Source organism: Sturnira hondurensis, unplaced genomic scaffold (assembly GCF_014824575.4).
Source record: "Sturnira hondurensis isolate 20B ecotype Veracruz unplaced genomic scaffold, ASM1482457v3 Scaffold0000648, whole genome shotgun sequence".
Classification (NCBI taxonomy): domain Eukaryota; kingdom Metazoa; phylum Chordata; class Mammalia; order Chiroptera; family Phyllostomidae; genus Sturnira; species Sturnira hondurensis.
Window position 1 is genome coordinate 7508899 of NW_028073279.1, and position 25947 is coordinate 7534845.

A 25947-nucleotide genomic window follows, 5' to 3' on the forward strand; every position below is an offset into this window, starting at 1 on the left:
TTGTATAATATTCCTATAAAGCAATAATCAGATCACACTTTCATCTGAAGACTCTTTAGCTTATTTTAATTGGAATAAAAATGTATAGAGATTAAAGTTATCTTTTGAAAGAGAGTGCATTTTTGAGTGGTTAATAATTTCAAAATGAGATGATAAATGTATATCTTGCACGTGCCTGGTATGTAAAAGATTTTCAATAAATGCCTGTCAAAGTTGTTGAGGACTAGAAGAAACAAATAGTAGTGACAAAATGTCATTTTTACATATTTAGAATGCATGAATTATCTAATATTATTTGCATTATTTTATCACTATTATGTTTTTATTTTGTAGATAGTGAAGCAAGTTCTATTATGGAAATAGAAAATGTAATTCTGGCTAAAATGCATGATGATCAAGAAGACCACACAGATGCCATATTAAAATCTGAAAAGTTTCAACAGGACCTATTTTTCATGGAACGAGTTCTAATGGAAAATATATTTCAGCCCAAACTTGCAGCTTATCGGCAGCTTCCTATTTTAAAAGGTATTTAAAGAAATAATCACATTTAAACAAACTCAAATAATTTAAAAATTAAATGGTATTATTATTTCTAAATGTAATCAGCTGGGTTATCACTTATGAGAATATATGTTTATGTAGCTTTCAGCACTGTACGTGGTAAGAGTAGAGTCCAGACTAGAGGGACCATAGCAAGTCATAGTCCCTTAGATTCAAGACTTCATAAGCATCTCTGCCTCCCTTGTCCATGCATTAAATGGACAGGGTGAGCAGCCAACCTCTCGTATCCAACCTTCCTTTTCAATTGCCACTGATACTTCCTAGTTTCTGGTTTTCATTACCTCTCCTTAATTTTATCGCAGGATCATTCTTCCTGTTCTCATTGCTACAAATCTTATCTCATGTGTCGCCAGAATATTTTGAAGGATTTTAGAGATTATCTACTGCAACTTCCCAATATTTGAGTGAAAAAAATAAAGGCCATAGAAACTTTCTAAGCTTATATAGTCTATTGCAAAGCTTTGAGAAGGGATCCCTTTGGCAGTGTAGTATCTGCCACTACAGTGCCTAAAAAATGTATATTGTTAATATTTTTCCCATAGGGACTAGAGCCTTTTACTGGAACTTTGGGGATTACGGGATGCTGGCTCTGACCTGACACTAACTCCCAAAGACACAAAACATCACTGTGGTCCACGAGTCAGAGCGTAAGGACATAGAGAGGTCAGGTGATCAGTGGAGCTTCAGCTCAGGCCCATCCCACAGTGGGTCCATTGGGTCATTGAACCCATCCTGTGGTTGTTTGCCCTATTCCAGAATGTGTACTTGGAGGAGAAATTTTCAGCCAGTGGTAAAATCTCCACATAAGATTGTTGACCTGTAGAGTGAGTGTTATTATGGTAGGAAATGGCTACGTGAAAGCCACTAGAGCTGCCTCTACCTCCGAAAATAGTAAACCAGAGCAATACCACACTTCTGGAGGGATTTTGGAGATTAATGCCACCATCAAGGACATGAAAGATTCAGGAGTATTGATTCCTACCATATCTCCCATTGGACTCCTCTGCCTGGGTTGTGTGGAAAATGCATGAATCTTGGACAATAACAGTGGGGTTATTGCAAATTTAGTGAGATGGTGACTCCAATTGCAGCTGCTGTTCCAGATGAGGTTTCCTTGCCTAAGCAAATTAACATTCTTTAGTACCTGGTGTGTAGTTATTGATACAATGAATGCTTCCCACCCCCCACCCCCCACCAATACCTGTTGGTAAAAACCAGCAGAAGTATTTGCTTTGGGCTTGCCGGGCCAGCAATACACCTATACTGTCTTACAAAGGAGTATATCAGTTCTTCAGCTCTGTGTCATGATTTAGTCTGCAAGGAACTTTCCCTTCAACAAGACATCACACTGGTCCATTATACTGATGGCATCATGCTGACTGGACCTAGTGAACAAGAACTAGACTTACTGGTAAGATGTTTGCATGTCTGTGTGAGAAATAAATCTTACAAAATTTCAGGGGCCTTTCACCTCAGTTAAACTCCCAGTGGTGTGGAGTGTGTTGAGGGATACTTTCGTCCAGCTCTTGGTACAATAAAAAAAGAGACATGATACCTAATGGACCTCTTTGCATTTTGGAGCAACATATTCCCCCTTTGAATGTGCCACTCTGGCCCATTGGTTGAGTGACCAGAAAAGCTGCTGGCTTTGAGGGGGCCCCAGAACAATAGAAGATTCTGCAACAGGCCAGGCAGCAATTCATGGTCCTTGTCACCATATGACCCAGCAGCGCCAGCGGTTATAGTGTCAGTGGTAGATGGAGATGCTGTTTGGAGCCTTCAGCAGGCTCCCGCAGGTACGGAAGACAACAGTCTTTTTATTTGATCTAATTTTAGAACCAGAACCTGAAGAGCCTGAAGACTTTTCAGAAAGTGAAAAAATTGAAGAGATAGAAGAAGAGTTTAAGAAAGAGGAAGAAGAAATAGAAGTAGATGAAGAACAGTCAATAATACCAGCCAATTTGGAACGACTCTGGTCCTTTTCCTGTGACTTAACCAAAGGCCTTAATGTGAGCAGCCTTGCCTGGAATAAAACAAATCCAGTAAGTTATTGAATATTTTAATAATTTAATCTACAACATTTAAGGGCCATTGTCAAATCCTTGAACCCCTAGTTTTAGAATACCTCTAAAGCAAGTTTATGTTTCACGGAGGGGGAAATGCAAATAGTTACAAAAAAGTTTTTCTCCTTTAATATAGAAATATTACCATTATTATTTTAGGAGATGTACTCAGGACATGACATTCTCTGAACCCGTATCAGAGACTGAGAAATGAACTAGAACATAGTATATTGTTGATTTATTTTAACATTTACCTAACTCATGTATCCCAATTTGTATTCTCCTTAAATTAATTATATTCAGAAGTTCATACTTCATCCAGTAACAGTGAAAATACACAAAATCATTTTGATATTCCTTAAAGTGGTGTCACTATTAATAATAGCAGGTACTTAAATAGTACTTACTATGTATCAGGCATATTATAAGCATTTTACTTGTGTTCACACAAAAACTCTGCAAGTTAGGTATTAATTTCCCCATTATGTTGATGAGAAAATTGAAGCACAGAGAGGATAAACAACTTGCCTAAAGTTATGCAACGTAAGTGAAACAGCCAACGTTCAAACCCACACATCTGCCTCCAGGTCTCTTGCTCTGAACTACTATACTGCTAAAAATCATCTTTAGACAAGTTAGATGAATCATCAAGCTGGGGAGTGGTATTTTTGCTTGTAAAAAAGGGATGATTATAGAGTACTAAGACTTATTTTCTCCTGTGGTATAGAAACTGCCTCTGAAGACATGATTTTTCAACTAGTTATTCCAAAATCCTTTCATGAATGGCAATACCATTGGAATAAATATTTATTGTATTTTAAAGTCATCAAAACTAATTTATATGTTTAAATTGTATTATGTATGAGAATTAGCCTTATTATTTTATATTTATATCTTTTAAAATACGATGTGAAAATATGATAGTTGGTATGGTTATTAAAAATAGAATGTCTAAATCATTTTTGTTGAAACCTAAATAGCATACAATTTAAATTATGTATATTATTTTTAATGAAATAAAATACTTCTAGTATAGATTTGTCTTTATAAAACAATCATTGATTGGGGGAATGGGGACAGCTGTGACTGAATAACAACACAAAAAGGGAAACTGGACTTGAGAACATCTTGTAGAACATTTCCATGCATCTTTATACATTTGCAATATTAGTATGTGACACTCTTTTATATTAAATCTGTATTTCTGGTTTTCAGGACCTTTTGGCTGTTGGCTACGGTCATTTTGGATTTAAAGAACAAAAAAAAGGATTGGCTTGCTGCTGGTCAATAAAGAATCCCATGGTAACCCAAACAGGAATAAGACCCATTTGTGTTTAATTAAATGATGATACAATTATCATAAAATAGACAGCTGTATGTGATAATTAAACCAAGTCAAGACAATTTTTCAAGCAAGACTTTTTGGTTTAAATACATAATAGTTAAATTTATTCTTGTTGATATAAGATAAATTCACTTATAAATTCATTTCTATATATCTATAAATTCATTTAATAACTATTTTTGAGCATCTACTGTATGCTGTTAGATCTGATGATCCAAAGTTGAACCATTATTTTTTTAATCACTGCTAACTACAAAGAATGAATTTGCAAATGAAAATCCTTTGAAAATTATATTTCATTTAATACTGAATTATTTCTTAATATATGAATAACTCTTTATCACCTTGTAAGATAGATTTCTGCTGTTTTCAACTGATATAAAAATAGATAATTATGACTATCTTATTGCCATAAAATTTTCAAAGAGAATAAATAAAAATCAGTCTTTTTCTTTTGCTAAACAGCCCTTGTCAATTTGTTAGCTTATTAGTTTATATCTATTTTTTAAAAATATAATTTTTATTTAATTCTTGTTCAAGTACAGCTTTCTGTCTTATATTCCCAACCCTGCCCGCCCCCCACCCCATGCTCCCCGCCTCCCTCCCCTTTCCACCCCCCACCCTTAGTTATTGTCCATGTGTCTTTTATACTTGTTCATGTGAGTCCATTCCCTTTTCCCCTATGATTATCAGAGCAGAACTAAATGACATAGAGACTAAAAGCACAATTCTAAAGATCAATGAATCCAGGAGTTGGTTTTTTGAAAAGATAAACAAAATAGACAAACCTTTAAGTAGGCTCATCAAGAAAAGAAGAGAGAGGACCCAAATAAACACAATCAGAAATAAGAGGAGAGATTACAACTGATACCACAGAAATAGAAAGGATTGTAAGAAATTACTATGCGGAATAGTTTATATCTATTTTTAACTCAGAACAGAAATGTAAGGAGAAAAACTTAGAAAAGGATCAGAAGATCATATAAAAATAGAGTTTTTATAAATACTCCAAGTCTGTTAGGAAGATGGGTTTCTATAGCATGAAAGAAAGGAAGAAGCAATTTTAAACGTGTGGGAGGATTACTGTAAGATTCATTATCAGTAAGTTGTCTTCTTTTCCATGTAGGGGGTTAAAAACAAGAAAGCATTTCAATCAGACATTAAAACAAAACAGTAAAACTTGAAAGGGTTGAAGAGAGTCCCTTAGAGGGTTTTGGAGCTTCTTCTATCTATTACTCAGAAATTATTAGATAATCCAAATGTCTGAAACAGATACTCAAAGATGGGAATATATGCTAGATAATCTCTTTGGAATTCATTATTTGTTTCTTTAAGAAGGTAGAACTGTGATGATCATACAACTCCCATTGAAAGATTGCCAAAATATGATAAGTCTTATAAAATCCCATCCTGCATTTCTTAATTACTGAGCTCTGAGGATTCATCAAAGGAGAGGAAAGGGGGTTTTTTTACTGCTATACTGGAAGTTAGGAAGAGAAGACTAACCAAATGTAAACTGACTCTTACATCCCCACTGCCACCAGGCTGTACTTCAGCCATCATCATGCCCCACCTACTGTGGCCTACCAAACCAAGTTTTAAATGTAATATAATACTTTTTTTTTTATCTAGTGGCCGGAACGTATTTATCCGAGTCCATATGGAGTTACCGCTGTGGACTTTTCAATTGGAGCACCTAATCTTTTAGCAGTTGGCTATCACAATGGCACCGTTGCAATTTACAACGTGCAGAGCAACAGCAACACGCCAGTCCTGGACAGTAGGTGAGAATGCAAGCGTTGGGTGAATGTGTAATGCATACTTATTTAGGGAGAGGGGAAAATTGCTCTAATGTTATTTGTTGTTATTGAGAGTGATGCCATTATTTTTCTAATTTCATATATTTCATAATTTGTCATACTGTCTCTCCAGCCGAATGCTTAGTCCTACTATCTCCTTCATCTTTTTCTCTGCCCACCTCATCAACAGACTTCCTTTGGCTTGACAGTTTATACTTACTCTTTTTTAAAAAATATTTTTTCTCAGCCTTATTGAGGTATAAGTAGAAAAATTGCATATATTTAAGTTGCACAATGTGATTTTTAAAGGTATACAATGTGATGATTGAATATATGTATACATTGTGAAATCATGACCACTATCAAATTAATTAACACATTCACCACCTCACACAGTCACTTTGTGTGTGTGTATATGTGTGTGTATGTGATGAAAACACTTACGGTCCACTCTGTGCAAACTTCAAGTATACGATATAGTATCGTTAAGTCTAATCACCATGCTGTCCATTGGATCTCCAGCACTTACTCATCCTATAACTGAAAGTATGTATTCTTGACTCCTGTGGTGTCACCTCCTGAAGGAAACATTTTCATTTCTTTGCTTTGTGCATCCTATACACACCTTTATCACAGCACATATATCACAGCACATGCTGTACAAAAATCATTTACATATACATCATCTTCCAGAGGGGGCTGTAAGCCCTTTAAGAGCAAGGGTTAAGTCCAACTTTTTGCATGCTCACTACATTTGTCACATGATATTAGATAGGTTACAGAATGACAGTAAGTGTTTAAGAATGAAGAATGAAATAAATGTAAATACACAATGCAATATACAGATGATGTATTATAGAATTATACATTTGAAACATAATTTTATTAACCAGTATCACCTCCATAAATTTAATATTTGAAAAAGAGATATGAAATTTTTAAAAGAAAAAAAGAATGAGTTATACTGAGAAAATAAAAAAGTTAAAGGGGGAATGTACTGAATACGTTAGTTTTTTTAATAAACCAAATATCAATGGGGCAATAAAGATATAGAATATTCATGTTATTGTTTGAGTGAATTTGGCTGAAACTCGGTGGAAATAAGCATTAAAGAAGGGGCTCCTACACTTAAGTTTGAAATTGTTTGCATAGTTTTGTAAGTACTGGTAGCCTCTCTATTTCCAGGAAGAGCATCCAAAAGTCTTACCAAATAATCAGAGATATCTATGATGTTAAAAAGATTCAGAATTATTATTTTGGAGATTTTGCATAAAAATAATTAAGGGATTCACTAGTAGGAACAGAGCGACCCATTAAAACAGTCATAGAAAAACAGTCATTAATATGACAAATCCACTGAGAAGTGGATAAAATGAAAACAACTTATCCATTGAAGCTATGAAAAAGATAAAGATCCTTGTATATATATTCAGTATGTCTAAAATAAACTAAATTTAGACAACCAGGAGAAAAACAAAAGGAACAGAGTAAATGAAATAGGTTTTGAGAAGAAATAAGTTGCTTTTGTATTTGTTATGACAGCCAATATAATTAAAGGCAGCAAAAAAGTTTTTTTTAAGAAATGAGAAAAACAACAGTGAATATTAAGTGTCAAAGTTATTATTTTTTCTATTTTTCAAAATATTTAAGGTAAAAGTCTAGTTTTGAACAATGAAGGCATCGTAGGTCATGGTGGTCTCCAGCGCTATCGTTATTACTTGTACTGCAAGTTTTAAAAAAATATTGTAATGATCCTGTATTTAGTACTTTTCTGTGTTTCAGTGAGTCCCCTCAGAAACATCTGGGGCCTGTGTGGCAACTGCAGTGGATAGAACAAGACCGAGGGACGACAGGCGATGACAAGAGAGAAATACTGGTTTCTATAGCGGCAGACGGGAGAATCTCCAAGTGGGTTATACGGAAAGGCCTGGACTGCCACGGTAAAAAGTACACTGAAGATGTATATATATCAAGTGTTCTTTCTCTTGTTATGTGCTGAATTGAAAATTCCTAGTAAACCACGTGTAAGAAGTGGCAAATTTTGGTTTTACTAAATAAGAAAACTGGGCTTGGTCATTGTTTTTCTAAGCATCTGTTTCTGGTATTTGCTAATTTTAATCAAATCACATGCAAAGGATGGCAAAAATCATTATTTGCAGATGAGATATTTATCTGCAGTACTTTCCCATGTGGTAAATAAAATACATATTTTTTTATTTTACCCTCCTAAAATAATTTTAATAATCAAAGTGGTTTGGGGACGATTTAGAATTTGAGTTGAAACTAGTAACACTCTCAAACACTATTATGTTTGGATACTGACTTTTCCAAGGCAGAAAGCCTTTCCCCCTGTTCTCTCTGTCTTTTTTCCTTTCTTTTTTCTCTGCCCTGCATCATTTAAAAAGCTAGTTCAGAACCCTTGACGGTTGTCTCTACAATTGCCTAGAACTATGACACAGATGTAGCAGAAACAACGTACATGTGGCGGTTGATTTTCTTTCCCTGGTATGTACACAGTCCACTCACCATTCTAGATTCTTCTAACTGCTAAAACATCCTGGTCCCAGGAAAACACTTAAAAACCTTCTATTTTCAGAGCAATGAAAAAACAGACCTAATGACAAAATCACAGTTTGCCCACGAAGAAAATAAAAACCTGTACACCTCCATAATTTGAAAACCTTGGGGGAGCCTAAGAAATGTAATTTTTTTCTTTAAATAAAGATTTGATGCGTTTGAAGCGAACTACTTTTGGCAGCAGCAAAAGAGGAGGGGAAAAGGAAAAGAAAGGTGAAGCTTTGATATCTCGACAGGCTCCTGGAATGTGTTTTGCTTTTCATCCCAAGGTAAATTATTTCAACCTTTTATTTGCTGTTGCATATAACAACCTCCAATAATTAAAGTGTATGAAGATGTAAAGCAAGACAAAATGTCAGCATGGTACAATGATTAACACTGTATCTTGTAAATAAACAAATAACAACAAACACAGCTGCCAGCTGAAGGTAGAATGGCACATTCCAATGGACATTACTGCATCTTATCTACTTTCCAGAGGACAAGTCTGTATTTCTAGGAACTGTGGCAGGATCCTCTTTACAACTGCCCGTTTGACTTGAATGGCTCTCCTTGCCCTTGTGGGCTCTGCTGCTCTGTCATGCTGACGAGAACCAAATGCACTATATAGTCCTCTGTATCCTCAGTGTGGGTGGTGACATAATTCTGGGGATCAGGAAGGCCACTTAAGTTCATGCTTATTCAGACAAGAATCACATCAAAGCATAATTCATGAAATTCTACTTATTCAAGCTACTCTTATCTGAAGACTCTTTGGAGTCAGAAAATCCAGCCATTATGACACACTTCTAGGAAAACATAGCCTTACGTTTTCTGATAACTATGCAAACCAACACTTGAGCTCCTGTCCTGTTCTATCCTATCGTCCAAGTGATATTTAAGTCTTATTGTGCCACTCCTTCCCCTCCAAGCGTGCTACTCGTTACTGTAGCTCAGGCATTTATTATGTTTCAGTTTTCTAACACTTCTGTCATATTCTAACTGCCTTCATTTTTAAATTCTTGTAATCTACTCTTCATCTCAACTCTTGGACAGTAATTTGCAGTGTGGGCAGGGCAGTGAGTATTTTCCCACCACAGGACATTTCACAATGTCTTAACATATATTTAGTTGTTGCAGCTTTAGGAGGTGGGCACGGAGACGAATGCTATTGACATCCAGAGAGCAGAGTCCGGGGGTGCTGCTAAACGTCCTGTAAGGCGTGATATAGGCACCACTTCGTCTCCCCATCCCCAAACATGGCTCAATAGATCTGGACTGAGAAACTCTAGTCAAGTATCCTAGACATTCCTTCCGTGGTGGAAGAAATTCAAGATGATCGTACAGTCTGTGAAGAGAGTTTTACTTCTTCCTTTATAGTTTGGTTACCTCTTCTTTCTTTTTATTGCCTGATTTCACTCCAGCATGAGGATGAATGGAAGTGGTGAAAACAGACATCTCTGTCTTGTTCTTGATCTGAGGGAGAAAGCGTTCAGCCTCACTATTAAGTATGATTATGTATGATGTAAGCTAAAGAGATTTTTCAGGAGATCCCTTCATATTACTATTTGTTGAGAGTTATTTTTTGTCAGGAATGGATGGTGTGTTTACATTAAGTGCTTTTTCTGCATATATTGATATGATTATATAGTTTTTTTAAAGTTTGTTAATATGGTAAATTACATTGGTTGATTTTTATTTATTTATTTATTTATTTATTTATTTATTTCAATTTTTAAATGAAAAGCCAATTTATTTTTTTAAGGTTTTATTTATTCATTACTAGAGAGGGGGGGAGGGAAGGAGGGAAAGAAACATCAGTCTGTGAGAGAAACATGAATCAGGTCCCTCTCACATGCCTCCAACCAGGGACCTGGCCCACACCCTGGCATGTACCCTGACTGGGCATCGAACTGGTGACCCTTCAAGTTACAGGCCAGCACTCAACCCAGCCAGGGCTAAAAGCCAATTTAAAAGACTTCAGCCCTGGCTGGTGTAGCTCAGTGGCTTGAGTGCGGGCTGTGAACCAAAGGGTCACAGTTCGATTCCCAGTCAGGGCACATATCTGGGGTGCAGGCCAGGTCCCCAGTGGGGGCCATGTGAGAGGCAACCACAGATTGATATTTCTCTCCCTCTCTTCCTCCTTTCCCTACCCTCTCTCAATAAATAAACAAACAAATAAATAAACAAACAAATAAATAAAAGACTTCAGTGCCTAAACAGAAAGTTCCCAGGACCATAGGTAATGGTCGTGTTTCCACCTCCTTTCAACCATGAAGTCCTGTGAGTGCCCCAGCAGCATCAGGCACAACACCCATGACTGGAATATACTTGAGCAATAAGTACTTTCATTTGACTGCCTCTGGGAAAACTCAGGGACTCTACGCAAGGACAAAGGACACACATGCACACAGGCCAGTTGTTCCCATACTTCTACAGTTCCCATACTTGTACAACAGCAACCTCACTTTCCACAGTGCCCCTGGGCCTCTGTTGAAGGGGGGCCACTCTCCCTCTCTTCCAGTTGACACAAGGCTCATAAAGAGTCTCTGCCACCCACCCACCACAGGAAGTCCGGGGGCACCCAGTGGGAACTAGACACAATACATTGACATTGAGATGGAAGGCACATGCCAGACAATACTGTCCACCCTCGATCCTCCAGAGCTTCAGACAGTCTTCTGTCAATCTTCTGTCAATACTTGATTTCTCCTTGACCTCCAGCTTCCAGATTATCCAAGAGTAGGGTTGCCAGATTTAGCAAATAAAAGTACAGGAGGTTTGCATTAAATTTGAATTTCAGATAAAGAGAAAATAGTGTTTTATTGTATGTCCCAAATATTGCATGGTACATTACTTACACTAAAAAGTTATTTGTACGAAATTATTTTTTAATTTTAATTAAATTTATAAGAGTAATATTGGTTAATAACATTGTGTAAGTTTCAGGTATACAACATCTGCATACTCCATTGTGTGCTCACCGCCCTCTCGTCACCTTCTGTCGGGAAGAATATTACCGTGTTTTTTTCTGGCAACCCTATTCAGGAGGTTCAGTTAGCCTGAGGCTAATCTGATCACTTCTTATCAAAGCCACGGCAAGACCATCACAGAGCAAAGCACAGACACTTCACCCACCAAGGGGGAAGCCGTGTGGTGTATGGTCCTTTTAGCTGCCAGGTGCTCAAAAATCCAATACTATTTTGGCCAGATGAGAGGGTATGTATGTGGTGGAGTTGTCAAGTACTATCTGGCAGGTACAGAAGTTTTTCTTCCATATCAAATAAAGAGGGTAAGAAGAATTGCAGCTATGGAGAAGCAGGCCTGCTGGGCTGAGGAATCTGACTCCTACTGCCCCAGGACAGGCTGAGCAACCCCAGCTCCTGAGTCCAGAGAGCTAACATCCTGCAACTCTCTCGGAGCAACGGAAAAACCTCAAAAGGCTGAACACACACACACACACACACACACACACACACACACACGCATGCTCGATGTACAGGGAAGGGAGGAACAGGAAGAGTGCAAGACAGCCTTTGTAGTAACTTAAGAGAAACGACAGCAAAGGGAAAGTCTCAGAGGGTCCACAGAACTCCCTCACAATGACTGGCAAGACAGTTTGGTTGGTTGGTTGGTCGATTTTATTTAGGGGGTTAACCTTCCGAGGTATTTCCTTAAAACGGAAGGTGAAAAGAGGGAAAAAAAGGCCACAGAGAAGCCTCAGAGACACAGCTTTTCAGAGGGATTGTTAACTCCACCTCACCGGGCACATAGTGCCATCAGAGTCTCCCAGCAGATCCGGCCATCAGATCCCACATCCAGGTCACTGAGTGACTGGGTGCCAGACCCAGCTCCTGAGGACGGGAGAGGAACACTAACCAGTCCTTGACTGGCATTACTTTCAAAGGTGTGAAGAGGGCCACATTATGCTTTTCTTTCATAGCCTCCTTTGTGGGAATTCCTAGTTCCTATTAACCTAGCATCTTGGAAACTATGTTTCCAGAGACGTTAATAAGTGTTGCATAGGACCAAAAAAATTCCAGAAAATGTTGCATACTTACTAAAAATTATAAATTCCTGCTGGAGAGGAACCTCTTGAGCTTTTATTTATATAGCTGGTCTGTGGCTTATTTGACCACAGAACCCTTTAAAGAGCATCTATTCCCATCTCACAGAACTTTGGGGAAATACTACTTAACCAGTTTTGAGAAAATGAGTCATCTCAAGAATGGGAAGGATGTGTCAACATTGGGAACACCTAGGAATCATGCATGAACTGGTTTTTGAAAATTAATGTATTAGAAAGTTTAAGGCAATGATTTGAAAGCTGGAGAGCCTCATCTTTCTGTGGGGCACTTGCTCAATGGTAACTATAGCCAGGGAAGCTGAAGTTCAATTTTTTTTTCAATATATTTCATTGATTATGCCATTACAGTTGTCCTATTTCCCCCCTTCATTCCCCTCCTCCCTACACCCCCTCCCCCACCGTTCCCCCCTTTAGTTTATGTCCACGTATCACAAGTTCTTTAGATTCTATATTTCCCCTACTATTCTTGCCCTCCCCCCTGTCTATTTTCTACCTACTGTCTATGAAGTTCAATTCAAAAGCAGACAGGCAAAAGTCTACAAAAAAATACAAGGCTGCTCTGCTTAGTTGTGGCGTGGCCAGGACAGGAAGGAACAAAGAACAGTGCTTGGTGGTGTCTTGATGGTGTCTTCTCTTACCATTTGATGGGGGAACACACACACACACACACACACACACAGACCAAACCGTAAGGCAGCCATATATGAACTAGTCTGTCTGTCTCCATTCCTCCAAAAGCCTAGTAACCTGGAGCCTGGTTTCCAGAAGAGGCAAATGGCTCTGTTGGCACTGCAAATTGCTGTCAAAGAATTCCCCCCCACCCTTATTCTCCGTGGATGCAGTTCCTGAAGTACCATCCCAAAAGCTTTAAGAGGACACACTTGTTGGTCTTTTTGGCAGGGTAAAACACAGTCCCGGGAGTTTCTGAAAATACTCCATCCTGCATCAGAGCAGAACATTCCAAATACTTCTCAGCCCCCACCTGCTTAGCCAGGGAGGTGCCTTGCTGCGAAGCTGTGGGCACTAGGCTCTGTTCCTTCAGCTTCTTCACTGCCTCAAGGTCACTGTTCCAGTCCCTCTTGGTGTCTAGCAGTAGAGGTACATTGGAGCACTGATGGGAGGCCTCTGAGTGCCACTTATGCCTCACATTGTCATAAGAAGGTGGGTTTCTGATGGAAAAACAGATGATGAAGATAGTAGTCTGGGGTGTAGGAGAGCGTTCTCAGTCAATCATATTCTGTTGACCAGCTGTGTCCCACAGGTTCAGGCCAACGTTTTGGCCATTCACAGATGTCTTTGGCACTATAGTTGTCAAAGACGGTGGGGATATACCCTTCAGGAATTTTGCTGTGTAACTGATGAGGAGGCAGGCCTTACCCACAGTCCCATCTACAACCATGCAGTTGACTGTCTGCAGTCTTCCCTTGGAGTCCGTGGACTGCTAGAGGGCAGGCTTCAGTGGGTCCTAAAAGTCTCTGATGTTATGTGCAATTCTGTAAGTATGTGTCTAAGTGCATTTTCCTTGCGAAGTGGTCGCTGTCCTGTGGGGTTCAACCGTTGCAGGCAGAGCCTCCCAGAGTTCCTCTCCTGGTTGGTTTTTACATGTTTATTCCTGGGGTAAATCCCACTTGATCTTGATTTACCCTTGTAATATAATGTTGGATTTAATATGCTAAAATTTTGTTTAGACTTTTAATATATTTTTTTGTAAGACCTATTGGTTTATAGTTTTCCTCTCTGGTAATGTCTTTGCCTGGTTTGGTATCAGGGTAATCCTGGCCTCACAGAATGAGTTGAAAAGTGTTCTCCTTTCTTTACTTTTTTGAAAGAATTTGCATATAATTAGTATTATTCTTCATTACATGTTGGATAGAATTAATAAACCATTTGGTCCTTGAGTATTCTTTTGGGAAGATATTTAACTTTTAACTAAAAATTCAGATTTTAATAGAGCTATTATATCTTTTTCTTCTTGAGTGAGGTAATTGATGTTTTTCAAGGAATTTATTTTTTAATCAAATTTGTTGAATTTAGTGGCATAATAATATTCCCTTAGTGTCCTTTAATAGCTATAAAGTATGTAGTGATGTCACCTGCCTAATTTCTAATGTTAGTAATTTGTGTCTTATCTCTCCTTTTTTCTGATTAGTCTGGCTAGAAGTTTATAAACTTTATTGATGCCAAAGAACCAGCTTTTGATTTCTCTGATTTTTGCTATGCTTTTTCTGTTTTCTATATCACTGATTTCTATTTTGATATTTATTATTTCATTACTTTTAATTTTGTTTTATATGCTTTTTTTCCTAGTTTCTTAATGTGGAAGATGACATCATTGATTTGTGACCTTTCTTCCTCATATAGGCAACTGTGCTATAACTTTTCCCCTAAGTACTGCTTTGGCAGCACCCCACAAAATGATATGCTATATTTTCATTTTTATTCCTAATTTCTTCTTTGCATCCTCCTTTGATCAACAGGTTATTTAGAAAAAATATTATTTAATTCTAAATATTTGGGTATTTCCAAGGATCTTTCTGTGACTGATTTTTTATTCAATATCATCATCAGAGAACAAACTTAAAAAAATGAATCCTTTTAAATTTTTTAACATTTGTTTTAAAACCCAGAATGTTATCTTTACTAGTAAATGTTCCCTGTGTGCTTGAAAATACACATGTATTCTGCTGTTTTGGGGTGGAATCTTCTATCAATGTCCACCAGATTATGTTATTCAAGTGACTTAATGATGGCATTATTCGAGCTTACCACACCTGGATTGTTTGTGTTCATTTCTTCCATCCATTACTCAGAAAGAGGTGCTGTGGTCTCTGACCATAATTGTGGATTTTTATATTTTTTCCTTATAATTCTATCAGGTTTTGCTTTATTTATTTTGAAGCTTTATTTTAGGTACATAATTATTTAGAATTATTATATTCTTTTGATTAATCAACTCTTTTATCATTATGAAACAGTATTATTTATAACTGGCAATATTCTTTATCCTGAAGTGTGTACAGGCTGATACTAATGTAGTCACTCCAGCTTTCTTTTAACTGGTGTTATCATGGTTTACCACTTCCATTCTTTTACATTTAACCTATTTGTATCTTTGTGTTATTTATTTATTTTAAATGGTTTATTTTTAATGTATTTGCTCCATTACCCCTTACCGCCCATACCATCTTCCACCTCTACCCACCCCCCTAACCCCCCACAATCACCACGCTTGTTTGTGTTCATGGGTTCTTTCTTTCTTTTTGTATCTTTATATTTAAAGTACATTTCTTGTAGGCAACATATAGCTGGGTTTTGCTTTATTATCCAGTCTTACAATCTCTGCCTTTTAATTGTGATGTTTAGAGCATTTATGTTTAGTTTGATTATTGATATTGTTTGGTTTGAGTCTATTATCCTGCTTGACTATTTTTTTTGGTACGTGTGTGGAGTATAATGTCTGGCCTCCTTGCCTAGAGTCAGGATTCTGAAAAGCTGTCTCAGCTACAGAGCTTCTTATAGGCTGTGCTGAGACTTCTGTTGTAACTGTGCTATGGTTCAACTGAAACCTCTGCCCATTCCTATTTTCCTCAAAGAAGTTCTTCCTGAGAAAATGCCCCAATACATTTCTTGCATGGAAATCTCTGTGTCTCAGGGTTTATACAGTGAAATACCCAACTTTAGGCAGTAATCTCTAGAGAAAAATGACCTACCTCTAAGTGGTGTTGGAATAATCATTATCCATGTAAAAATTAGATTTAGATTTCTGCCCTACCATACTTGAAAAACCTTTTAGAGGGAAATGTAGGAGAATATCTCTATGACCTCAAAGTCAGAAGAACTTCTTTAAAAAAGCACAAAAAAGCACCATATATGTATCCAGCTACATTAAAATGAGAGCTATTATTTGCAAAAAGACACTAAAAAATTAAAAGCCATACAGTGGGAGAAAATATTTGCAACATATTTAATAGATAAAGCATATGGAATAGAATATATAAAGAACCTACACAAATGAATATGGAAAAAGATAGATTATTAGTAAAATGGTCAAAATGAACAGAAGAGGAAATAAAAATGTGCTCAACATTTTTAATATTCACATAAATAGCCCTCAAAGCCATTAGGTGAAATTTTATACCTAAGAGATAGCAAAATTTAGATATTTGATATAACCAACTATTGAAGAGAATGTGGATGAAAGGAAATTTTCTTTTACTGCTGAATGTAAATCAGTAATACTACTTTGGGGAAGAATTGTTCTTTTTGTGTAGTTTAAAACTGCGTGTGCCCCATGATCTAGTAGTTGAATTCTTAAGTGCTGTTATACACTAGAGCCGTGTGTCTCAAATTTTAATGTACATATAAATTATTTGGAAACCTTGTGAAAATGCAGCCTCTGATTCAGTGGGTCCAGAGTGAGGCCTGAGATTCCGCGGCTCTAACATGCCCCACGGTGATGCTGACCCCGTATGGGTAGGACACTGAACACTCACTTTCAGACTTTTTAATTATGACTTCACTATAGGAAATACATTTAAAATCCCCATTTAATCTATGCATTGAGAGTTACAGATTTCTAAGGTACCATCTAGTTCAATTTCTCATTCCCACAGGAATCATTTCTTCAGTATCATATACATAAATAGTTACTGTTAAGTCATCTGTCTACTCCTTACTGGTTCTAATGAAAGAATGCTTACTGTTTCCCCGGACTGCTAGCTCCATGTCAGATAGCTCTAAGTGTTAAAAAGTTTCTTCCTCATTTTAAGCCAATAATTGTCCATGTAATTTCTAGATAGGATGCTAAGTTCTATCCTCTATTGCAGCAAACAACAAATCTATATATTTTTTCCACAGTAGGCCTTCAGGCAGTTTAATTACAGTTAAATCATGATAAAAAGAAGAAAATACTTACCTTTAAGATAGTATTTCTAGTTCTGGTTCTTCAGTTGATTATAACATCTTGAATATTCTAATCTTCTGCATAACAATTTACTAATATATCACAATCCAGTGCATTTTTATTTTTTATGTTGTAGGACACGAATATCTATTTGGCTGGCACTGAAGAAGGTCATATCCACAAGTGTTCTTGTTCATACAATGAACAATACTTAGATACCTACAGAGGACATAAGGTTAGTTTAATTATAGTAAGCATGGAAAAATTTACCTTGTAATGTTTCTGAAACAGTAATATCATCATACATAGTATTTTTAATAAGCAGTAAATTTACAGCTTCAGAGTTAAAAATGCCAAGTCACTGCTTTCTTATATGGAAACCACCAATAACACAGGGAGCATTTTATTTGGCTTTCAAATATCCTCAGGGTTTTTTTGCACATTATGGAAGTCACATATTTTATATTTGTTGACTTATTGTTTATTTGTTGGCATTTTTTATTTATTTGAAAGACTTTGCTTATAATAACATACTAATCCCAAAGTAAAATACTCTCTTGCATATACCTATTCTCCATATCTTTTATGATTGTTCCGCATGTTTTCTTTGTTTCTGTTTTTTCTTAATACTCTTTATATTTTAAAGTAAATGTGTATAATATTCATTAATACTTAGTGAGTATTATGTCAACTATATTTTTATATTTCTGTGTGGCATAATTTAGAAACGATTACATTTATGAGCTTACTGTCAGCTAAAATAATACCCACATAATAATGCATGGTGGATAAATCTTCTAGAAATCTTAGCATTTTAAACTTGCTGGTGAAGTTTAAAGTATCCGATATTAAATACTCTCTACCTGTGTGTTTTAATTTACCTTTAATTGAAGGGTCCAGTGTATAAAATAGCGTGGAATCCGTTTTGTCACGATGTATTCTTAAGCTGCTCTGCCGACTGGGGGGTTATCATATGGCAGCAGGAAAATCCCAAGCCATTTTTGAGTTTTTATCCAACTACTCATGTCGTTTATGATGTTGCCTGGTCTCCGAAATCATCCTATGTATTTGCAGCTGCAAATGAGAGCAGAGTGGAGATCTGGGACCTTCACGTCAGCACGTAAGTGTTAGGTTTTTTCCTAGGGGTATTTCTAGTAGAAGCAGTTCGAACTAAATGATACATGAGAGTTTTAACATTGGTTAGAGGGCAACTGTTCAGGGTTGGGCGAAAGTAGATTTACTGTAGTTCATATGGAAAGTAATATAACAATTAATATATAATAATGTAAGAATAAACTGTGTTTTGGGTACTCATACCTCTAAACCTACTTTTGCCCAACCCTGTATTTACTTTTAAACAAGTAATAGTTTATACTTGTGAGAGTCCTTTAAGAATAAAAATGTATGCTGGGGTGCCATATTAATATTAATAATTTATGTGGTTTTAAAAGTATTTGAATGACAACAGGTTATATTATTCATCTCCTCAAATGATTGCAGGCTGATGAGTGATATCATAAACCTCTAATTCTTTTTAATTGCCCGGTTTATATAAGAATGCAGAGGCAGTTAATTTTTTTACCTAATATTTTTCTACAGTAAGATAAAGAAAAGAAGCAACATAATTATATTTTACAAATATACTTATTCTCATACCTTGTTTCAAAACATATCAAAGGGCATGTGTATAATTAACATTTTTGAATAAAGATGTTACACAAAATTTAGTGGAGTGTCATTTGCACGCACCTATTCTTTTTTTAAGCTTTATTTTTATTGCTGACACTATGTCTGCATTTTCCCCCTCTGCCTGCCTCCACCCGGCCCCCATGCCCCCTCCTGTCTAGCTGGCACCACACTGTTGTCCATGTCTGTGGCTGATGCATACATGTTCTTTGACTAATGTCCTCACCTTCTCCCAGCCAGTGCCCCCTCCCCCTCTCTTCTAACAGCTGTCAGTCTGTACATGCATTTATTCTTTTTAATATGTAAGTTTATGTAACACCGAATAAAGTATTTAATGATAAACACTTCAATGGGAAAATATTAGAGATCTTTATGTCAGTTTTTAGCAGAAGGGGCAGGGAAAAACATTCTTGTTTAAAATAAATAATGTAAAATTCAATACATTTATTCTTTTTATAAAATTATTTATTTATTTATTTATTTTTAGAGAGGAAGGGAAGGAGAGAAGGAGAGAAACATCAGCGTATGGTTGCCTCTTGTGAGTCCCCTGCTGGGAACTGGCCTGCAACCCAGGCATGTGCCCTGACTGGGAATCGATCCACGATCGTCTGGTTCGCAGGCCGTGCTCAGTCCACTGAGCTACACCAGCCAGGGCTCAGTACATTTATTCTTAATGGCAAACTTTTTTCCTAGGAGTTAGTAATTTAGTAACTTTAAAATTTTGTATGTCTTTTTCTATAAAACAGTTGGTACCAAAAATCAAGGATTACATCACAAAGCAATTTATTTTTGAGTATGAGATGACTAATGTATGAAGTGGCTACGTAAATGATCCCACCTCTGATTTAAATTTTTCTGATAAAACTTGTAGCTCCAAAGACAGCATTTCTTTGGAAGGAACATTCAAGTTGCTGCTTCTGTTTTTTGTGTTTTAAGGGTATGGATGCTTTGATGACCAGAGTAGAAAAAATTCTTGTTCAAAATACTCTCTTATATGTTTCAGAGTTTCATTCGAACCAAAATGTCATTTTATTAAAATAAGTTTATTATGTAAGGAGCTGTGTTAGTCAGGGAAACAGACCCATAAAGAGAGGGAGGAAGGAGAGGGTAGAGCAGAGAGAGGGAGAAAGAGACAGAAAGAGGACTTCCGCCAAGATGGAGGCATAGGTGGAAACACTGTGCCTTCCCCCACAACCAAGTTTGAATACAACAAAGGTTTGGAGAACAAAGACACAACCAAAGAACAGAAAACAGAATTATACGGAAGTCCGACAATAACGAACTGTTCAACCAGGACGGTAAGAGAGGTGGAGCCAGCAGCGGAGCAGGGTCGGGCAGGAAGGATCCCCAGACAGGTGTGCAGGCAGCCCGGACCTGGTCAGGGTGCGGGGCAGACTGACCGCGGTCACACATTCGCGCACAGTGAGACGGACCATGCAGTCCTCAGGGGGCAAAGCCAGTGGTGGAGGGCGGATGGCGGTGGCACACTCGCGTGCAGTGGGACGAAACGCGAGAGCCCCAGTGACGGTGGCAGCTGCGGCACCTGTGGGGGCTGCGACGGGAGGCGGCAGACGGGACGCCATTGCTCCTCTTTGATTCCACCCCCACATACAGCGTCACAACCCAGCGACTGAGTTGCCCTGCTCTGGTGAACATCTAGGGCTCCGATCCTGCTACGTAACAGGCAGGAACAGCCCAAAAGATGGTGCAAGAACTCAAAGTCCCAGAGCCGATAACTCTAAGCGACCAACAGATTGCCAGCCTCTCAGAAGCACAGTTCAAGACACTGTTTATCAGGATGCTCACAGAACTGGTTGATTATAGTCACAAATTAGAGGAACATATGAAGGCTAAACTAATTGAAATGAAGGGAGATGCACAGGAAACCAATAGCGATGGAAAGGAAACTGGGACTCAAATCAATGGAATGGACCAGAAGGAAGAACAAAACATCCCACCAGAAAGGAATGAAGAAATGAGAATTCAAAAAAATGAGGAGAGGCTTAGGAACCTCCAGGACATCTTTAAACGTTCCAACATCCGGATTATAGGGGTACCAGAAGGGGGAAAGAAACAGCCACGAGTGGAAAACTTATTTGAACAAATAATAAAGGAGAACTTCCCCAGTCTGGCAAAGGAAATAGACTTCCAGGAAATCCAGGAAGCTCAGAGAGTGCCAAAGAAGTTGGACCCAAGAAGGAACACACCAAGGCACATCATAATTACATTAGCCAAGACTAAAATGAAGGAGAGAATCCTAGAAGCAGCAAGGGATAAGGGGACAGTCACCTACAAAGGAGTACCCATCAGACTGTCAGCGGATTTCTCAAAAGAGACCTTACAGGCAAGAAGGGGCTGGAAAGAAGTATTCCAAGTCATGAAATCCAAAGACCTACAGCCAAGATTGCTTTATCCAGCAAAACTTTCATTTAGAATGGAAGGACAGATAAAGTGCTTCTCAGATAAGGTCAAGTTCAAGGAGTTCATCATCACCAAGCCCTTATTATATGAAATGCTAAAGGGACTTATATAAGAAAAAGAAGATGAAAAATATGAACAGTGAAAGGACAGCAAACTCACAGTTATTAACAACCACACCTAAAACAAAAGCAAACCAAGAGGACAGCTAGATCAGGAGTGGAACCATAGAAATGAAGAACACATGGAGGGTTAGCAACAGGGGAGTGGGAAGAGGAGAAGGGGGGAGAAGGTACAGAAAATAGCATAGACAGTAGGTAGAAAATAGGGGGGAGGGCAAGAATAGTGGGGGAAATATAGAATCTAAAGAACTTGAGACACATGATTATAAACTAAGGGGGGGGAGAATGGTGGGGGAGGAAGTTTGCAGGTGGAGGGGAATGAAGGGGGGGAATAGAACAACTGTAATGGTATAATCAATAAAATATATTTTAAAAAAGACAGAAAGAGATTGATATTTCTTTTTGGGAATTGGCCCCCATTGTTGAGGTGCTGCCAAATTCCAAACCTGCACACCAGCCGGGCAGTCTGGTGCTTTCATCAAGAGTTCGTGCCGGTCACCGGGACCCTGTGCCGGTCACCAGGAGTCCATGCTGGTCACCAGGAGTCCGTGCTGGACGGGAGGCAGACTTTCACTCCACTTCCGGGAGCTCAGTCTTTTCTCCTCAGGCCTTCAACAAATTGGATGAGTCCTACCCACCCACATTCTGTAGGGCAATCTGCTTTATTCAAATTCGACTGATTTAATTGTTAATTATATTTTAAAAATACCTTCACATGCACGTGCGGACGGGTGTTTGAGCAAACAACTGAGTACCATAGTCTAGCCTTGGTAATACATGAAATTAATACATGAAGTTAATACATGAAATTAACCACCATAGGAGTTTAAACTTGTAAGTTCACACCTTAACTGTGAATTACTTTAATTTATCTAGTTAAAATGGAAAGTTTCAATGAATAAGGAGTAAGAAACACTTACTTTGATTTTGAAAACACTTAAAGAAGCTTTTGGTTTTTGTTACATGAGACAACCAAAAATATATCAGACTTTTCTTAGTCTGTATGCATGACGAACAAATTAACAGCAACTGAATTTACAACTAAAATATTTCACTGCAGTTTGGATCCTCTAATTGTGAATGTCGCCAACCCTGGAATCAAGTTCACAACTGTTCTCTTCGCTAAACAAACAGATTGCCTTCTGGTGGGAGACAGTGATGGACAGGTTGCTGTGTATGAACTAAGAAATATGCCCGCTGCTTTGGAATCTGGCCGGGTAAGACTCAAAAGTCAAAAGTTTATGTAGTTCATTTTATTTAGTTGCAATTTTGTATAATGCAAGGGACTTACATTTCTTATATCTTAAGTGAGGTACAATGGAAAGAATGTAAGTCCCAAGAATTGCTACTGACTAGGTACAGTTCCTACACTTATTTTCTTTGAGCCATATATTCTCTATCTGTAAAATGAGAATAATAATTTTGTTGAGCAGAATAATTATAAATGTTATATGGAAGAACTTAAAATTGTGCCCAGTATACATTTTGGGCTTAATAATTATTCAATATAGCTGAACAAATAATTGTTAAATATTACTGCAAATACTCAAAGACTTTCACAGAAATAGTATTTTTAGATATTATCCAATATCCCTAAAACAGGCATTTGTTTCTACTGATTTAGCATTATCTTACTACCTTTTTCTAATCTTCAAATACCAAAACTTTGTTGTAAAACTTTGAAAAGCAAAGCAGTAAAAATAGATGTCTGTTACTTTTAAGGTGGCTTTTCAAGTTTTTCTGTTTCTTACATTTAAATGTCTGTATTTCTTTAAAATATTAAAATATTCACAAATTGTTAAGAAAAATACTAAGACTCCAATAGAAGATTGGGTAATGATTAGAAACTTCATTTGCAAAAAAATTACTGGTAAATTATACTTTAAAATTTAACCTCAGTAATAATGAAAGAAATAAAAGTATATTATATTAAATTAAAATGTGATAGCATGCTTGTATATCAAATTTACCAAGGTTTTCCAAAATGGGATTGCTCAGTACTGGCAAACAGTTGATAAGATAGGTCCTCTAGTATACTGATGGTTGAGATACAAATGGGCATAGCTTCTTTGGAACCGATTTAGCAATATGAACCAAGACTGTCCACTTCTGGGACTCCATCCTGTAGAAATATCCATAGAGGCAATCAAAGAAATTAATTATAGCATAATTTGTGATGGGATAAAAAAGAAAAAATAAGATAGAAGAAAAAAACAACTTAAGTACCCAACCAGAGGGAAATGGGGCCAGAAGTCAGATGTGTTGATTAGATTTGGGTCACAAGTAGAAGGTGGAGTTTTACTCCAATCATAAATACTTATTTGACTGCAAAATATTAAATAAATAAATACTGGGGGCGGTGGGCTGGGATGGGGGTAAAAGGCAGAAAACTGTACTTGAACAACAATTAAAAATTTAAAAAAGGAATTTAAACTAAAATCACACATTTATTTGTTAGACAATTAACTTTGACAAATTGTCTTACATGCAATGAATAGTTAAAATACTAAATATAAAAAATTCATTAGTACAAAAATAGTAAAATTATCTGTTTGACTTGCTGCATTATTTCTATATATAATTCTTATCCTTCTGAAGATAAAATTATGTTTTCTCTGATGGATGTCTTTTATATGTGTATCACTAACATAAATTTTAAATGACATTTTAAAAACCACTTTATCTCTTAACTTGTATTTTATTGCATTGTAATTGTGTGACTTTTTTCCTTTTCAGAGAGATATGATAGATACTTTGCTTGGACCCGGTTCAAACCAACCAGGATAATTCGTCATTACCCATATACCTTTTCTTGTTACTGTTTTAAAAAAAGAAACAGTGTTTAATACCCAGTAGTCTGATTTGGGTGTAATGACCTGGAATTTTGATTTTAAAAGACAATGTTTAATGTATAGCTTCTGTTTAAATTTAATATAAATTTAATTAACTTTTATTTCAGAAATATGTGATGAGTTTTTCTAAGCTAATTTTAAGGGTATTGTTGGTATTTTCTTAATTTTTGAACAATACTTCTACTCTATTTCCTGATCATATCCCAAGTCATATACATGTCTAAGTATAAAATGTGTATGTATGTTAGAAAGTTATTATTCCTTAAAAGAAAAGCTTGGAAATTATTACAATTACTTAAATAAAAATCCCGAGACAAAATTCCACACTCTTAAATCGATAGGTGAGTTATGCAGGTGTTAGTATTTGGAGAATATTGGATACTCATACTCAACCTTGAATCAAATTATATCCTCCTGATCTGAGAGCTGAGGCTATAGAACTTTATTAGATTATTGGACAAACAAAAGACACGACAGCAAATGTCCAAACTGCGCTGTTTGACCAGCAGGCGTGAGACTGCCAATTCGCTGAGAAGAGTTAGTCTGGGACCCATCAGGGCACCCTCCTCTGCACACCCAGAATTCGCTCTGGATTTTAAGCCCAGACTTAGGTGGGCCCATCGAGAAAATAGAAAGTCCCTGATCTCTCCTCATACTTTGCACTAGGGTGTCATTTTACAGTGGGTTCTAGGGCAAATTTGTGGAAATAGAAGGAGTGGGAGTCAGTAGCTCCCCTAAATATAGCTGGCTGACAGTCTGCTCCGTGCTGCATTAGCAAGTCCCGGGTTTTGTTAGCTGAGGCTCTAGGACAGTATGGCCTGTAAAGCGTGTTAAGTGAGGAGGACGGGATAAGGCATTTAAAACTCACTGAACTCTCAGAAAAATGTGTGTATTAAAAACAGAATCAATGCAACAGTGGGAACTACCTTTTACAACTGTCCATTTCTTCCAAATGTCCATTTCTCTGGAGCCATCCAGTAAACAAAAGCAACACAATTTTAGGTGGACCGAGAGCTTAGGTCAGGTTATAAGGAAGATAAATCTTCCACTGGTGTAAGTCATGGTGATGCCTCCTCTCGTGTTTCTGAAAAGTCTGGGCTTTCTGTAACACTGTGCAACAAAATAAAAACCTGATTTCATTGAAAAAAATTGTCTGTTTTCATTATGTATTTTTGATCTTTAAAAAATTTTCACATATTTTCCTCTCATTGCTCATCAAGCCTAAATGAAAAAAAATTAAGCTATTTTATGCTTCTTGGATCCTGAAGTACTAGCATTATTCCATTCCAACTTTCTCAACCCTGACTTTGTAGACTCTGCCTTACTTTTAGATTAGCACCGAATTTTTATTTCAGGTTTTGACCTGAGAGTTACAGAAATTGCAGAAGGTGCTGTTTTGCTGGCTTTCGAGGCTGGCTTTGGCTTCTCACTGGCAAATTCTACTTACCATAAAAAATGTTTTTTAAATTAAGACTTCACTTTTTAAATCAATTTTGGGTTTATAATACAATTGAAAAAGAGGTGCAGAGATACCACCTGCCCCAACAAATGC

General features: G+C 37.1%; 1 protein-coding gene across 1 annotated transcript in view; it reads left to right on the plus strand.

Moving 5' to 3' along the window:
• DNAI4 (dynein axonemal intermediate chain 4) overlaps window positions 1-25529 on the plus strand; it is a 72459-nt gene extending 46930 nt beyond the window's left edge. The window contains exons 8-17 of the mRNA XM_037042870.1: window positions 334-528; window positions 2401-2606; window positions 3843-3929; window positions 5605-5756; window positions 7554-7711; window positions 8496-8617; window positions 17454-17552; window positions 18211-18437; window positions 22604-22760; window positions 24280-25529. Coding sequence (XP_036898765.1) covers window positions 334-528; window positions 2401-2606; window positions 3843-3929; window positions 5605-5756; window positions 7554-7711; window positions 8496-8617; window positions 17454-17552; window positions 18211-18437; window positions 22604-22760; window positions 24280-24330 — 1454 coding nt within the window. The 3' untranslated portion in view covers window positions 24331-25529. The remainder of the gene's footprint in view (window positions 1-333; window positions 529-2400; window positions 2607-3842; window positions 3930-5604; window positions 5757-7553; window positions 7712-8495; window positions 8618-17453; window positions 17553-18210; window positions 18438-22603; window positions 22761-24279) is intronic.
• The last annotated feature ends 418 nt before the right edge of the window (window positions 25530-25947 follow it).